This window comes from Stegastes partitus, unplaced genomic scaffold, assembly GCF_000690725.1.
Source record: "Stegastes partitus isolate 25-593 unplaced genomic scaffold, Stegastes_partitus-1.0.2 Scaffold426, whole genome shotgun sequence".
Lineage (NCBI taxonomy): Eukaryota > Metazoa > Chordata > Actinopteri > Pomacentridae > Stegastes > Stegastes partitus.
Window position 1 is genome coordinate 130497 of NW_007578157.1, and position 15661 is coordinate 146157.

The window sequence follows — 15661 nt, forward strand, 5'->3', positions numbered from 1 at the left end:
AAAATAATGCAAGAACCATTTTTCTCCTTTGACGGTTTCTCGTACATCCTTTATTCCTTTTCTTGACTCGTCTCTTTGCGTCTTAGTACATCCCAGCAGGGATGTGAGCGGAGGAGGAAAAGCAGAGACATAAGGAGAGATGTTTTAAAGCAACAGGCGTAATGAGACATCCTCACCTCAAAGCTGTCGTTTCAAAGCAGCGTCAATTAAATATGAGGCGTGGCGCCGCTGCATCGTCTGTCCACTGTCTTGGTACAGCCTGTCAGATGCACAGTGCTACTGATGACAGCTTACAGTATATAGTTATGTTTATTTCGGTTCACAACATGCACAATAAGGTGAATATATGCATGTCATACTTTTCTATTTCTTTTTATTTAACACACGTTCTATGAACTATAAAAGAGGTGTGACACATTAAAGACTAATATACAAATCAAGACAAGGGACATATTCTACAACTAAGTGTGTCATGTATTCCAACTGCACGTTACGCCACTATTACACCTCACAGGTGTCAAAAAGACCTCTGCAAAGGACACATTGAGGATACGCCCGTGGATCCTCGTTCTCAGCTCCCCCAGCAAGCTCCTGTTTACTCGAGACATGTTTTATGAATTGAGACATCCTTCAAGATGGCACAATGAGATTGATTTCCAGATCACAGGCTAGAGGACAGACAAAGAGGCTCAAAATAGAGAAATTAGATGATCCTCTGATTTGGTTTCCAGTTTCTTCTTTTCTTTTTATTACAGCCACTGGCACTGTACCACCACCTTCTAATGATACCACACAAGGTAGTTTATTCTCTTCAAAGCAGAAAAACTTGTTTTGTTTTCGTTTTTTTTCTTGATTCTTAGCAGCATTTTAAACGTTTTCTTCATATCTGCTTGACAATTATATGGAGACACAGCTCACAACTTGCTAAAGTCAGCATTGAAATGTTTCATATCAGGACAGATATAAGCCTCTAGAATGTGTGAGATACATTTTAAAAAATAAATCTATTGCCTCTGAGATACTTCAATGAAATGATTCAACTATTGAGTTGTTTACCGTCACATCCTGCCGCACCGGAATGGATGGAGCGACGAGACGTGGGACAAATCCCAAGATATTTAAACGCCCCTCTCCATGTTTTATCCAATCTTGTATTTAAATCCTTTTATCCATCCTGTAAGCAATTTAGTATTTAGGTCACCTTCCTCAATCCTGTGACCAATTCTGCAGCTGGACCCATTTTCCCATATTGTAACCAACCCTGCCACAGTCTGCATAGGCAAAGGTCCTTCTTTCTATTATCTCTCAGCCTAAATCTGTGTGGCTCCAACTCTATTTTTATAGACTTTCCCCTGCCGTCAATATCTCATCAGATTCACCAGTGCTGTGTGCGCCCACAGTCCTAGATTTATTTTTTGACTACATTTCGCAGCTACAAAGTAGACTGCTGGAATGTGAAACACCACAGAGGTGTGTGTGTGTGTGTGTGTGTGGGTGTGTGTGTGTGTGAGTGTGTGTGCGGTGAATGTGCAGATAAATCGCTCAACCTATGTTCGTTCACAAGACACTTCCATAAAACATTGTTTCAGACATGTTGTGTCAGCTGAAATGCCTTTCTCCGTGTGCACATCTACCAGTAAACCTCTGAGAGCAAATGAACGCGGCTGAGAGACGGAGTGTTACTAATCTAAATACAGTCTGCCCCACTTTTTCAGACACAGTTCTGTTTGAGATCAGGTGGCTGCTCAACTTTTACACTTTTACACTTGTCTGTATCATTTAACTTTCTTCACCTCCTCCTCCTCCATCACCTTCGTCTTCCTCTTTCGCCTTTCCTTGCTCTTCTTCTCCCTCTCACTCTCTGGTTTTGTTCTCTCTCAGGACTGATGACTCAGGCCTGCTCACCCATAAGGAGACCCTCCCAGTCAGGTCTCTGGTGCTGGGTGACATCCAGCGTCCGGGGTCTGAGGCCGCCTACAGGGTTGGACCCCTCCAATGTCATGGAGACAGTGAGTACATCTCAGTTGGTCTCTCAAATATTGAAACTTCAGTGTTTTTCTGCGTGTGTGTTATAGATTTTTGATACTGTACATATTTAGGATATTATAATTGGATGTTTTGACTCGACCACACAATGAACTGAGCTAAAGCAATCCCTGTATCCAACCTCCTTCCTGCCATTTAACTTGTTAATGGAAAAATAGGCGGCAGTAAATTACTTTAGATAATTAGCAGACCATTAGGCAGCAGGCAATATGAGGGAGGGGAGGATGCCAACTTTCTTGTTTACCTGCCGTTCACCCTCCAGCAGCAGAGAGACAGCAGAGACAGTGGGTTGTATAGTTGGATGTGTTGGTCTTGTTCGCCAGCCTCATTGATCCTTTGGCTGACTGAGGTTTGTACAAGTTAGAATATATGGAACCGACCGGCTTCACTGTGCTGTACACTGATCAGTCCGTGGTGCTGAAGTAGCAGACAGACTTATAATTGATCCTTTTTTTTCTCTCAGACGCACTCTTTCGTCAGTTTTGTCTCGGATCTATACTTTTCCCTTAACTATGCACCATAAATATTCAGCTCTACTTTGTGGTGTGGCCTTTATACTCCATAGAGCGTCACCGTCATGATCAAAATGACAAGCAGCTGTGGAAGAGCAAGAGGCTCACAGAGGCTCCCTGCTACCTGTTGTACACCTGTAAAGTTGCTTTCATTTGTCTGTGATCATCCCGGAGTGTCTGTGCTGCTGAAAATACACCTCAGCAACAAAATATTTTAGGGCAGACATGACTGCACGTAGGATTTTTACTATAGATGTGAGTGCATCTTGGAAGTGAAGAACTGATGTGGTAAAGAGAAAAATTAACCTGCACTGACATCACTGCGCACAGAAAGTATAAACTATCAAAACTATGGTGTGTTTTGAAAAACAGACATTGCCAAACTCTTCAGTATCTACATCCAGCTAAAAAGAATAGGCCTAAACACAATATGTAATTAGCAGTGGTGGGACACGATTAAAAAATTAATCTAATTAATCAGAGGCTTTGTAATTAATTAATTGCAATTAATCGCATTTTTATCAAATAGCAATACAATAAGCAAAGTTTTTCAGTTTAAATACATTTTGGCTGATGACTGAGTCAATGAATTCACATATACGTGAACTTAAACAGCAACAATATTGATTTTTCATCCGTCTACTACATTCACAGATGAGTGCAAACTCAAAGTGCAATTATAGCTATTATATTCAACATTTCAGAGCTTTTGTCTCATTGTTGCACAGTTTGCACACAACCAGGCTCTTATCCAAGCTGCCTCGTGCTACGTGCCCACAGGATCCGTCGATTTCTCACTTGCCATTTACTGTGTATGTAAAATTCCTCACATCGTGGAGCGTCGCGGGGAGTTTTGAGCGATGAAGTGTAGCGTCACCCTCATTTGCATGAAGTACACTTGACTTCGACTTTATGCAAAAAAGGGAAATTTTCACGTAGCATTAGGCCTCGATAAGAACAAGCAGAAAAAACAAACAATGCTTTCCTTCCGAACTTCAGGTACATTAGCGCCACCTACCAGCTAGAGTGTGTAAGGCAGGGTTACCGGTGTGGCAGAAATTATGAAACTAAGAAAGGTGCGATCAAATGCGTTTATTTTTTAAACACACTATTTTTTGCTGTAATTAATTAATTGAAATTAACGCGTTAAAGTCCAAGCCCTAGTAATTACCTTACTTATAATCATAATGATAATATCAAGAATCAGGCTATTCCTATATGATTGTCCTAATATAAAGTAGACATACTTCACAGACACCACAAACTTGCTCTTTACTTATTTGTTCCTTCCCCTTTGCTGGTTGTTTCAGAGGTACACATATTTAATCGTTGTTTTCAGTAAGTTACGTTTTCTTTTGATGTTAAACAAGTCAAATCCAGATCATAATAATCCTAAGAGCCGTAATACAAGGCAAGTGGACTTTTCTTTTTGGCTCTTAAAGCTGTTCCACCTCTCATTCAAAAGGGCTTCTTCAGGGAACTCAGGAAGCAACAATGAACACACCAGCAGTACAGCTGCCTTCTAATCAAGCTCTTAGGACATCAGCCCATCATAATAGGCTATAAAGGTCTCTTTTCTATTTTGTGCAGTGTCCATTGTGTTTCCTTCAACGAATTTAAATGGTTAAAAAAAAATCCTAAGGGCTGGGTGCCACAATAGCTCACCTGGTTGAGCGGGCGACCCATGAACAGCGGTTGTGAGTCCAACTCCAGCTCACAGCGGTTTGCCGCAGGTCCTCCCCCTCTTTCCTGTCTCACTCAAAGGCCAGAAAAAAAATATTAAAAACAAAAAATCCTAAGGGCTATACGATTTATTTTCCTTAAAACATGTGAAACCTCTGGCCATGCTGTGCAATATTTTTCGGAATCATACTGTACATATAACTTATACTGTATACTGTATATATAACTTGTCTCATTTTATACTTAAATCTCTTCTATTTTTTTATTTATTTTTTGCTCTTTATTTTGTACTTTATTCTATATGGCACTGAAGGAGCTGCTCTTAATCTCATTGTACATGTGTATAGTGACAATAAAGGCATTCTATTCTATTCTATTCTATTCTAAAATGTGTTTTCTGAATATGCCCCACTGCATACAATTTAAAGGTGCATTTACTCATTACTTTAATAAACAGTGGGAAAAAGACAGTTGTATTAGGGAGAAAATGGAGATAACTGGATAAAACAGCCGTCTATAATTAGAATCTTCACAGTTGTGGTTAAGGTTTCCTGCAGTAACGTCCTTTAGGAGGTGCGTGTTAGTTGGTGGTGTGGAAGCCCAGTGCTGCTCCTATTTGGCCGTTTGCCTCCCATTAAAAAATAACAAAGCACCTCCTGCCAACAGCTACTATATGACTCCCATTACGCTCTTTAATAACAACCGCTAATACAAAAATATATAATGAACTAATGTAAGTAATATATTTTACCTTGCTTTAATTGCTTCCAACTTCGGCATCCAGTTAAATAAATAAATAGCTCGCAAGATAAGTCAACATAAATGAGATAGCATAGCTCAAGTTATGCCTTTGTTCTTAGCTAATTAGCTGAACAGTTGGTTCATTTGTTTACTACACAATTTTCATTATACAGCCATCATAATGAGTTTTCTTTTAATAAGCTTTGTTCCAGAGTGATATATCCAGCGTCTGAAAAAAAGTTTTACATGACTTTATATTAGACAACAAAAAAAGGAAGTATACAAAGCATATAAGAAGTGACTTTTTCATCTTTCAGAGAACTTCTGGAACGCCGCATTTTTTGACAAGGAGACGTCCTACCTTCACTTCCCCACCTTTCATGGAGAGCTGAACGCAGACATTTCCTTTCTGTTTAAAACGACGTCGTCCTCTGGGGTTTTCCTGGAAAATCTGGGCATCAAGGACTTCATTCGGATTGAACTCAGCTGTAAGTGAAAACTTCACTGTGTGCTGCCTCATTTTCATGCATATGTTTTCCTGATTTGTTCCAAATACCTGCTAATGGGAGACTGTAACAAGAGTTTATGTTGCTGCACCTAAATGCTTGAGCTTCACTGTTCAGAATCAGCTATGTGCAGAGTCTGTTCTTATTTTCTTATTTAAGATCTTACATACAAGCAAATATGAGTTTCAAAACCAGTCTTGGTTCACTATGCAGCTTGCACAAGTTATTTTCTTTAAACCTAATCGTGGTATGTTTCCACTTGAAAATCTTTCCCAGGGAGCCAAAAACCTTTTGGGGAAATTAAAACTTAAGTCAGTGTTTCAACTAAAAGACAACATTTAGTTCTTCTTACAGGACTCTCTAAAGGTTAAAGAACTTTTCAGCTGAAGCTTGTAGGGTTGATCACATCTCATTAGTCAGGCACAGATGCCGTGACTCTTTCAGAGACTTGCAGCGCCTCATTCACACAACAGCTGCTCCAGTATTGATATTTGGGTGAGGGTCAGACCTTTCTTGTTCTTTCTGATCATAACATGAGTGAATGAAAGGAAGGTAGATGTGGTGAGCTACCTCTGCCTCGGCTAAAGAGTGAGTGAGAGAGAACAAAGTGATTAAAGGTTTTAACAGAAGTTACAGCACAAATAAATACTCATTAACACTCAGACGCTGTGTTGTTCAGTCTCCTTTTCATTCATTAAATCTAACTTATAGATCACTTGCACAGTCGCATTTAGCTGCTGGCTGAGTTTCTGGCTCCATAGGAGTTTTTTGGTTGAAAGAGATCTGGAGATGTTTAATGTTCTTGTTAGAACAGTAGCATAGAAGAAAATGGTGTTTGGATGAGGGAACAAACTGTTTTCTTAGACACAGCAGACCACAGTTTGTTGCCTGTTTTCTACTAATAATCAACTTTAGCTTCTTTTAACAGTGATCATTCTCTAATTATGCAGCTTTAATTGTCACCATGACTGCTAAGGTCTGCTAAAGTCATTTTACTCCATCTTTTTCCAAACCAGAATGAATTAAAACCTTAGCTCCCCCCTTAGAGTGTCAATTGTATTTTTGACTTGCACGAGATAAACTACATAAACAGATTCTCAGCTTGACTCATTATGAGATCTGATATTCAGCATTTTTCCAATTATATATATATATATATATAATAAAATTTTGGTTCTGATGCAGCAGCCTCTCTATTTGTAGTCACTCTCTAGTCCCTAGCGATATACTGCCCACATCATTGTTGCTGTTACACATCATGAATATTATCAAGTTTTGTCACCAATTTCTTTCTGAAAATGCACCAAATATCTGCTCCTAATAATTGGAATCAGATACCCCCCCCCCCAAAAAAAAAAACATAATAGATTTACAGTACATGGTGACATCAAATTATGTTTTCATAATAGGAGGCACAGGTCATAAAATATTCACGTCATTTTGTAGCATAGTCCTATTTTATCAGGAGTTCTTGCTGTGTTGTATTTTAACTTGCACAGAAAATGATGCTATTCTGTTGGGTTGTTTAGCATAATCTCAGTTTAATGTCTCTCTTTTTCACTCTCTCTTTGTCACTCACTCCTACACACACATACACACACACACACTACGACAAATAGCAGCCCTCCTCCTGGGGAAACCCCGTCATTGTTACAGCAGAGCACGTCTTTTATCTCACTGCACCACTATTACTGCCATTATTATGACAGCTGGAGTTGAGATGACTCTGTATCAGTATTACCGCTGCTAACATGACTGGAGCCGGCCAGTAGCAGCTTCTAAATTAAGTTATGTCTCTGTGTTGTGTTTTTTTTTTTTTGGTGTGTGTGTGTGTGTGTGATTTTTTTTTTTTCAATATCAAATCTAATCCTACGGTGTCCCTCCACAGCAGAGGGATGATTTTGCTCAGACACAGGTGTCACCGCTCTCCTAACTCCACCGATAAATGCGGAGCGTCGTCACGCTGGCAGTGTTGTGATGGATGAACGGTCCCCGCGTGGCCCTCAGCTCACCTCGCTTTATTATAGGTTAAGTTTTCAGCCTATTAGCACTGTGTAAATGATGTGAAGATTAATGACTACAGCATGCTAACCTAGATTAGCCTATTATTAGCAGCGCCTGTCTTAAAGTTACAGGATGCAGGATCGTGGAGGCTGGCGAGAGTAAACTGGGTTTTAAAAGGAACTGAAAATATCCCTCCTTATCACTTTAGCTTCCACTCCCAAACACATGATCGCACGCTGTTTGATTACAGCAGGAGGATGAATCTGTGAGTTAGTGGAGAGAGGAGCATGGCACTTTGAAACTACTTCTTCCATCCATCCATCATCTATACACAGCTTAATCCTCACTAGGGTCGCGGGGGGGCTGGAGTCTATCCCAGCTGACTTAGGGTGAAGGCAGGGGACACCCTGGACAGGTCACCAGTCTGTCGCAGGGCCACACTTAGAGACAGACAACCAAGCACACTCACAGTCACACCTACGGACAATTTAGAATCACCAATTCTCTGGAGGAAGCCAGAGAACCCGGCAAGAACATGCAAACTCCACGCAGAAAGATTCCGGTGCCCCCACCGGGACGCGAACCGGCGACCTTCTTGCTGCGAGGCAACAGTGCTACCGACTGCGCCACCCTGCAGCCCCGAAACTACTTCTTTCACAAGATAAATACCTTTAAATGACACAACACAGTCAGTGAACATACATGTGAACATCCCCTCATGAAACTGGGGATGGAGATCAGAAAGAGCACTGAAAGACACACAAATGCACAAAAAGATGCGATCATCTTTTCATAGCGCAAGGTTTAGGTGGAACTGTAGAATGTGGATACACTTTATTTCCCATACTTGTGCTGCCTGCTAACAATGACGTGCAATGATTGCAGGCACTTACAGTTAAGCCGGTACACACAGGTCATCGCAGGTAGTTGCAATGATTGAACAGGCTTTTTACAAGTCTGTGATTGCCACAGATAACAGATATTTTCCTTTTTAATTTCAGAGCATTTGATTTGTTGTTGGAAAGGGGACAGATTTACACATACAACAGAAAATGTTTCTGGAATACATCTGCATATTTTGCTTCGGGTGGGTTGGGAGGGTCAGACGACATTCAGAGCAGTCTTTAAAAACTTCGCTTCCAAAAAATAAAAAATAAAATTAAATGCTTGAATGTTGTTTTTTAGTGTCTTTATCAGTGCTGTGGAGAAAGTAACAAAACGTGAAGTTTAAGTGCTGCTACAGCAGAGGGGCTGCAGAGTAGACTTAGCAGCACAGGTGAGAGTCCACAGCTGTGTTATTGTCTCTCTGAGGCTTTACTCCGGCGCAGCGGTGCTTCGAGCCAAACACTAGGTCAGCATGTTAACGTCATCACAATGACAATAACAAAAATGATCACAATAAACTTTTTTATGTAGCCGTTTTCCTAACCAGGTCACAAAGTGCTTTGCAACCAAAAATGAGAAATAAAGAAAAACAGCCGATAAAAGTAAAATGGGGATAGAGAAACATATGAAACGGCAACAGCGGAAAGTTAAAACCATTAAATATTCATATGCTTTTCTATAAAATAATGTTTTAATAAAGAATATGAGTTCTGTTACACAATCTGGGGGTTATACCAGCAACGGCCAGCTCTCTTTTAGCCACAAACCAAGAAATGACCATCCAAGAACATCAGAGAACACCAAGGCTAATAATAATAATGGCAATAACAATAATAATTAGAGCTTCTGTTGGTTGACACTTCTCAAAACACCCAAGGAGAAGTAAGTGTTTTGAGAGGTGAGCAACAGAATCCTGTATCTGCTGTTAACCAGGGGCTGGTGTAGCTGAATGAGAAAAGGTGAGGTATGGTGGGGATGGACTTGGTAATGATCCTGGGAGCAGAATTTGAATGATGCAGGGAGTCAATATCTTTTTTCATCTTTGACACTGATAATTTGGTGTAACACCATGATCAGCTGATCGTTATTTAAAAGTCAATAGTGAAAATAATGAGCAGCTGGTGTAAGCGTGGTAGCACAGGACCGATGTGTTCATATCTCTTAGTGCCAGTTAAAATCCAGGCAGCACAGCAGAGCAGGCCACATACATGCAACTTCCACAGCTTGATTCTATCGCCCATGTTTCCAGTCTGCCTTTTTATCGCTGACAGTCTAATAAAGGCAAAAAATGTCCCAATAAATGGTAGCCACAGTTAGAGTGACTGATGCCAGCATAAAGCGCTTTATTGTAGTTCAAGGCTTGGGGAAAAAAAAGTATGACCTTATGTAACTCTGGAAGCTCCGAAGTGGTTCAATAGTGCAATCACTAGAAAAACTGATTGACCCATAAATGCCACATTTTTCCATGGAATTACAAACCAGTGAGGAATTGAAGGAAAAAACAACTTAAAGTGTCTTCGTTTGATGTTGGCCAACAACCTGCCTCCAGAACTGTTCCAGCGTTCCGCGGTATTGATTCTCCGAGTCTCTGGAATTCAGCTGGATGAATGAACACCGTTCTTCCAAAAGATGTTCCCTCGTTTGTTGCTTTGATGATAGCCGTGGAGAGCTGTTGAACACGTCGTATGAGTCACATCGTTTTCATCCAGATCACTGTTACAAGATTAGAAATGTTTGCTGTTAAGGTCAAGGGTTGTCACCCAGATTAAAAGTAAAAATGTTTTTGCAAATACTACAGTCTGACTACATATTACTTTGCAGTGAGACAAAATGTATTAGTGAATATGAAAATCGTCATTTGAGCAACTGTTGCTGCTAAAAGTTGCTGATTGACAGAGCAGAAGAAGACTAAAGAATCCATCCACATAGTTGATACCAAACAGCTGTAGTATCTTACACAGACACACACACACACACACACACACACACACAGAGGGAGAGTGAGAGAGAGAGAGCGAGAAACTAACAGATGTGAATCTGTAGCTGCAGTCTTTGTTTCCTGCCTTGGGCTGGTCTCAAAATCAGCTCAGATCTGTGTCCAGCTGTCTGTCCATCCTGCCAACAGATGGACGGGTGGGAGGAAGTCACTTCACACTTCTGCCAACATATGATGATGGAAGAACCCGCCTGACAAATGGGTTTATTGAAAGATGCCACAGTCTGGAGCCAGACTGGAGGGGGAGGGGATGCTTTTCTCATTAACTATGTGACAGAAAAAAGGGCCAGATTAAAATCTAAAATCTAAATCAGATTTTTTTTATTTTTTATTTTTATGACATAGTTAAATGTAGTTTGAAAACAAAATTAAACTTCTTGTGAGTGAAATCCCCTGTCTTGAGTTTGGTTGGAATTGTTTTAACACTAGGACAGAATATCCGTTCTCACTGTTCTCCTACTCTACCCACATAGTGCAGGAATAACTCAGAGGACAGTCTTCATACTGTGCTGTGTAATTTGACTGTAATTTGCTTCATTTTCCTTTTTGGATATAGTTGTGTGGAAAAATGCACGTACTCATCAATCCATTTTTCTAGTGATGATGATAGCAGACTCGTTAGGATCCTTAACCAATGCATAATTTGGACTAATATACTAGACTTTATACAGTGACAAGGTAAATCCGGGGGTGACAGAATCCAACTGTGGCGAGAAAAACAGTTAAGTCTTGATTACATTTCCTTTTGGACACAACATGAACCGTTGTGGACATGTAGTCGTTAAGTTGCATGACTGCAAAGACCTTTTTGGATTGGAGGGGTCACTCAGCTAACTAATATTGAACGCTGGATGACTGTGCAACCAGGCAGATGATTGACAAATGCTCTCCAACAGGAAACCAATACAGGTTACACTTTGCAAACACTTGCGGCCACTGATTGGATCAAAGCATCACTCACGGCCCCTATAAGCTCCTTGGACAGGAGCAACCAAGTACCACTGGACCAACATGGTGGCTCGTTCAGAAACGGTCTTTTATATTAAAAAATAGTTCATTGAAAGATGTTTCTGACCCCATTTAATACATAGGCTAATCCATGCAACTGCTGAATCTATCCTCATTTTAGATCAACAATGGCTTGCTTAGAAAGTTATTTTTTATTTATTAAAAAAAAAAAAAAAAGTTTCCAGCTTCGACCAGTCCTGTTTGGTGCCCCTGATGTGCACAAGTAGTGTAGACCTCAACTTTATGCAAATGAGGTGCAGACAACATGATGCCTCATCTATCCAAACATACCACAGCACTCCCAGAATGCATTGTACTGCTGTTCATACACACAATGAATAGGGAGCACACAAATTATACATCATGTGGACATGTACCATTATTATACCACTTTTCTAGTTCGCTGGAATCCGTTTGGAGGACTTCTTTACGTGCGCAGTAGATTCACCTCTGCATTTGCTATTGTTCATGTACTGTAAAATCCGTACATTTACCTACTTCTCTGTGGGTGTCCTCACAAAGACCAACATTTGTGCTCCAAGTGCAGTTGTGCATATCTTTGGCAGCAGTGTTTGCATGGAATACATAGATGCTACATGTATGTAGTCCTCAGAATGGGTTGAAAAGTACAACAATAACTACACTTTCATGCCGTCTGCAAAAATCAAGGCCTAACCCTGGCCTTACGCCGCATGCTGTGTAACTATTATTGCCAACTGAAGTGCTCCTGCTGCTTGAAATTTAACAGACACTAAGAGATATGAACCGGCTTACACCAGCTGTCCTTTATGCTCAGCTCTGATTCTCCTGATCACCTTTAAAGCGCTGCACGGCCCTGCTCCAAACCAGCCTTAGTGTTGCTGGATGGTTTTTATTCATTCAGGGATCGGCTGGATCTGAAACTCATATTTTCTTTCTTATCTTCAGTGAGAAAATTCCATTTTTGCCATCCATCAATAAATGTTAATGGAAATGAAACTTAGTTAATATACTGCAGCTTTGTGAGTGCCGTTATCATTACACACAGTGACATGATGGATTGTTTAAGGTCTGTTTCTTTTAGTGCAAAGATGAAGCTGCAGTATCTTTGGAAGTGAAATGAGGTCTTTGCAGGTTTTCACTCATCAGAGGACAATTATTATCAGTGTCAGTGGAGCTTTCATAATCAGTTAGGAACAAGTCAAACTCACTCTGCTGGTACGACAGTCGCTCAGTCATCCAAACTGCACTGTGCTGTATCTTGTGTAACCGCTCTGACCGATTCTTTCCAGCTTCTTCGGAGGTCGTCTTCTCTTTCGATGTGGGAAACGGACCGCTGGACGTACGAGTGGAGACACACATCCCACTGAATGACAACCGGTGGCACAGCGTGCGAGCTGAGCGAAACGTGAAGGAGGCCTCGCTACGGGTCGACGATTTCCCTGCTGCCACACAGGAAGCTCCCGCTGACGGACTCATTCACCTGCAGCTCAACAGCCAGTTATTCATAGGTGAGGAGCAGGAGTGTGAAATTGTGTGAAATGTTTCAGGGTGCACTCAAAATGTTGGGCACATGAGGAAAATGTAAAGTGAGAACACTTCAAGGGTTTTGCAGTGTTGTGTTTTAGGGTTGAAAGGAGCCCGGGTGAGTTTAAGGTTATTAAGATTAGGCACTTTGTCAAAAGAGTTATGGTGCTTGAACATTAACCTCATTAACAGCTGAGTGCTGGTGATAATTGCTGCCACCTCTTATCTGCCCTTATCTCTCTCTAGACACCCACTTACAAACAAGCATGCAAATCAAATACCGACATCTGAAGACCTGCTGATGAAAAACGATTTAAATTTAAACTCAGCAAACTTTCTCTTAAGTATGTAAAGTTGCACTTTGCCATGCATTTCTGATTAGGCAGCACTGTGGGACCAACAGCTTTGCTTCGAGACCGCACACAAGCTGTTGGAGTTCAGGCAGCAGTAAGAAGCAGCTGCAGACTGTATAACTAATAACAGCAGACCTCATCCTCAGAGTCCTTTATAACCTGACTGGCCTGAGGTGCTCAGAAAGTGACGAGCTGTGTTAACAAGTACAGCTGATATTGTCTGCGCTGAGAAAAAACAACTCTGCCGTGCTGTGTAAAGGAGATGCTACGTCCTTGTTTTCTCGACGCTGAACAGTAATTACCTTTGATAAATAATGGTGGAGGAGAGTGTCCTAGTAGATAGTGTGGGTTATGCAGTGCTTATATGTGTGTAGCCAACAAAGCTGTATCTATAGCTTAACAGAGCCGCTTTGACTTGACATTTTGACAGTTGTACATCCCATTAAAGGTAGAATTGGCTGTTCCCCTTTAACCAGACAATGTTTAACTCTAATTCTAACAATGAACCGAAGGATGTGGAAGTATTTTGCCTGATGCCACACTGACGTCTGCAGTGTTTCAGTTAAAGACAAAAAGTGGTATTTCTCTGCCATTCTTTTATCATGAACAAATCCAATGAAATAACCAAAATCAACTGTGTTAGCAGTTTTCTTTACTCTCTCTTACCTCACCACCCTCTCTGTAGCTCCCAGCTTCAAGTTCAATTCAATTCAATTTTCAATTCAATTCAATTCAATTTTATTTGTATAGCGCATATTTACAACAACAGTCATCTCATAGCGCTTCACAAAGGCAGAGACAGAAACACCCAACAATCCAAAACATTTGGATTCCCTATAAGCTTCAGCAGTCCGCAAGCAGTCCGCAACAGTGGGAAGGAACCGAAAACCCCGAAAAGTCTGTTTCTTCCTACTGAAGATGCAAATCATTTAAAACAGCTGACACAAGTATAGTTTTATTTAAAACCAAAGAGCTAACTAATATTCCAAAGCAAGTTTGCGCTGTAGTTTTTAGTGAGCGTTACTCAAAGAGGAAAGACAATGAATTGGTTTGGACTATTTTCACTCAGAGTCAAAGCACATTTGGTGCTGCAGTGAATATTTACACAAACATGGTGTGTGTGGGAGCAACTCAGAATAAACTATGTCAGGATTTGGCTACATGGAGCTGCTTGTTAGTAGGAGAGATGTATTGTTTCTTTTCTCGTGGCTCCTGTTGACAGTACCAAAATATTGAATATTAGCAGCCGGATCCCTTTAAGTCAAAATAGGTATTTTCTGGGTGTTTTTTGCTCCTGTCACATTTTTTTGGGCTGTGGGCTTCTTCTTCTGTTTTCATTTTATTTATTTATTTATTTATTTATTTAGTTTTAACTGAAAAAGTGATGCACCTCTACGGGAACAGCACAACAATGACTAAGAAGTAGAGGGAACTCAAAAATGTCTTTTGAGCATTATAGCAGAGTTATAGTACCATTAATCATAAACAAAGAAAAAATATATATATATTTCTTTGAATATTTATTTTAAAAAACTGGAATCAGCATGTACAAGCTTATTGCAGGTGCCCACAGATGTTACCAATACTTGAAAAACAAGTGGTGGCACTGCGTACTATAGATATTTTACTGGTTTCCCTTCTACTCTCCTCTCTGCTCTGTGTGAACAGCCTACAGCTCAACCCAGGTCAGCTGAAAAAGTTTTGTCGTTAAGTCACTCATGACTATCCAGTTGCACAAATGAGCATAGAATGTTTTTTTTTGTTTTTTTTTTTTTTTTTACAAAGTCTGGTGTAAATTTACTTATTTTTTGGTGATTCTTTAAAATCAGAGAGGTAGAATAAAGTGATTTTGATTATCATGAATTTCAGCTTTGATTTGGTTGAAATTTTTTTGGACAGAACAGTCACAGATGAGTTGTTCAAGAACAGCTGGGAAATGTAAGATTCCTTCTGTTGCAGTTTCTGGCTCTGGAAAATGGTGTAATGACACCCTGAAAATCTAAATCGATGTTTTTGAGACTGTCAATAGTACAACGCAGTTTCAAGGAAGAAATGCTCAGCTGTGACACTGACCACTTATTTTATTCATGATGTGTCTCTTGGTATATAAAACACACCATATAGACATGTTAACAAGGTAAAAAAAATAAAATCTTTATTTTCACCAGGGGACCTGAGGTCCTTCATAAACATTTCCACTTCCCCCTAAAACTTATCAGTATACTTAATTAAATTTCTTTCATGGACTTCTGAAGTTTCATGCTGTCTCAACTGTGTTTGGGGTGATAAAAAAAAAAAAATCCATCTTGTATTATGAGGCTTTATCTTTCTGCAAATATTATGGATATTTGTTCATCTGTAAACACATATTTTGAGGGGAAAATCAACCAACAAATAATGATGAGACTGCAGAGATGCAGT

General features: G+C 40.2%; 1 protein-coding gene across 1 annotated transcript in view; it reads left to right on the forward strand.

The window, feature by feature from the left end:
* LOC103360327 (contactin-associated protein-like 4) overlaps positions 1-15661 on the forward strand; it is a 164656-nt gene that overhangs the window by 125949 nt on the left and 23046 nt on the right. The window contains exons 16-18 of the mRNA XM_008286033.1: positions 1882-2009; positions 5300-5470; positions 12653-12871. Of these exons, the coding sequence (XP_008284255.1) occupies positions 1882-2009; positions 5300-5470; positions 12653-12871 (518 nt within the window). The remainder of the gene's footprint in view (positions 1-1881; positions 2010-5299; positions 5471-12652; positions 12872-15661) is intronic.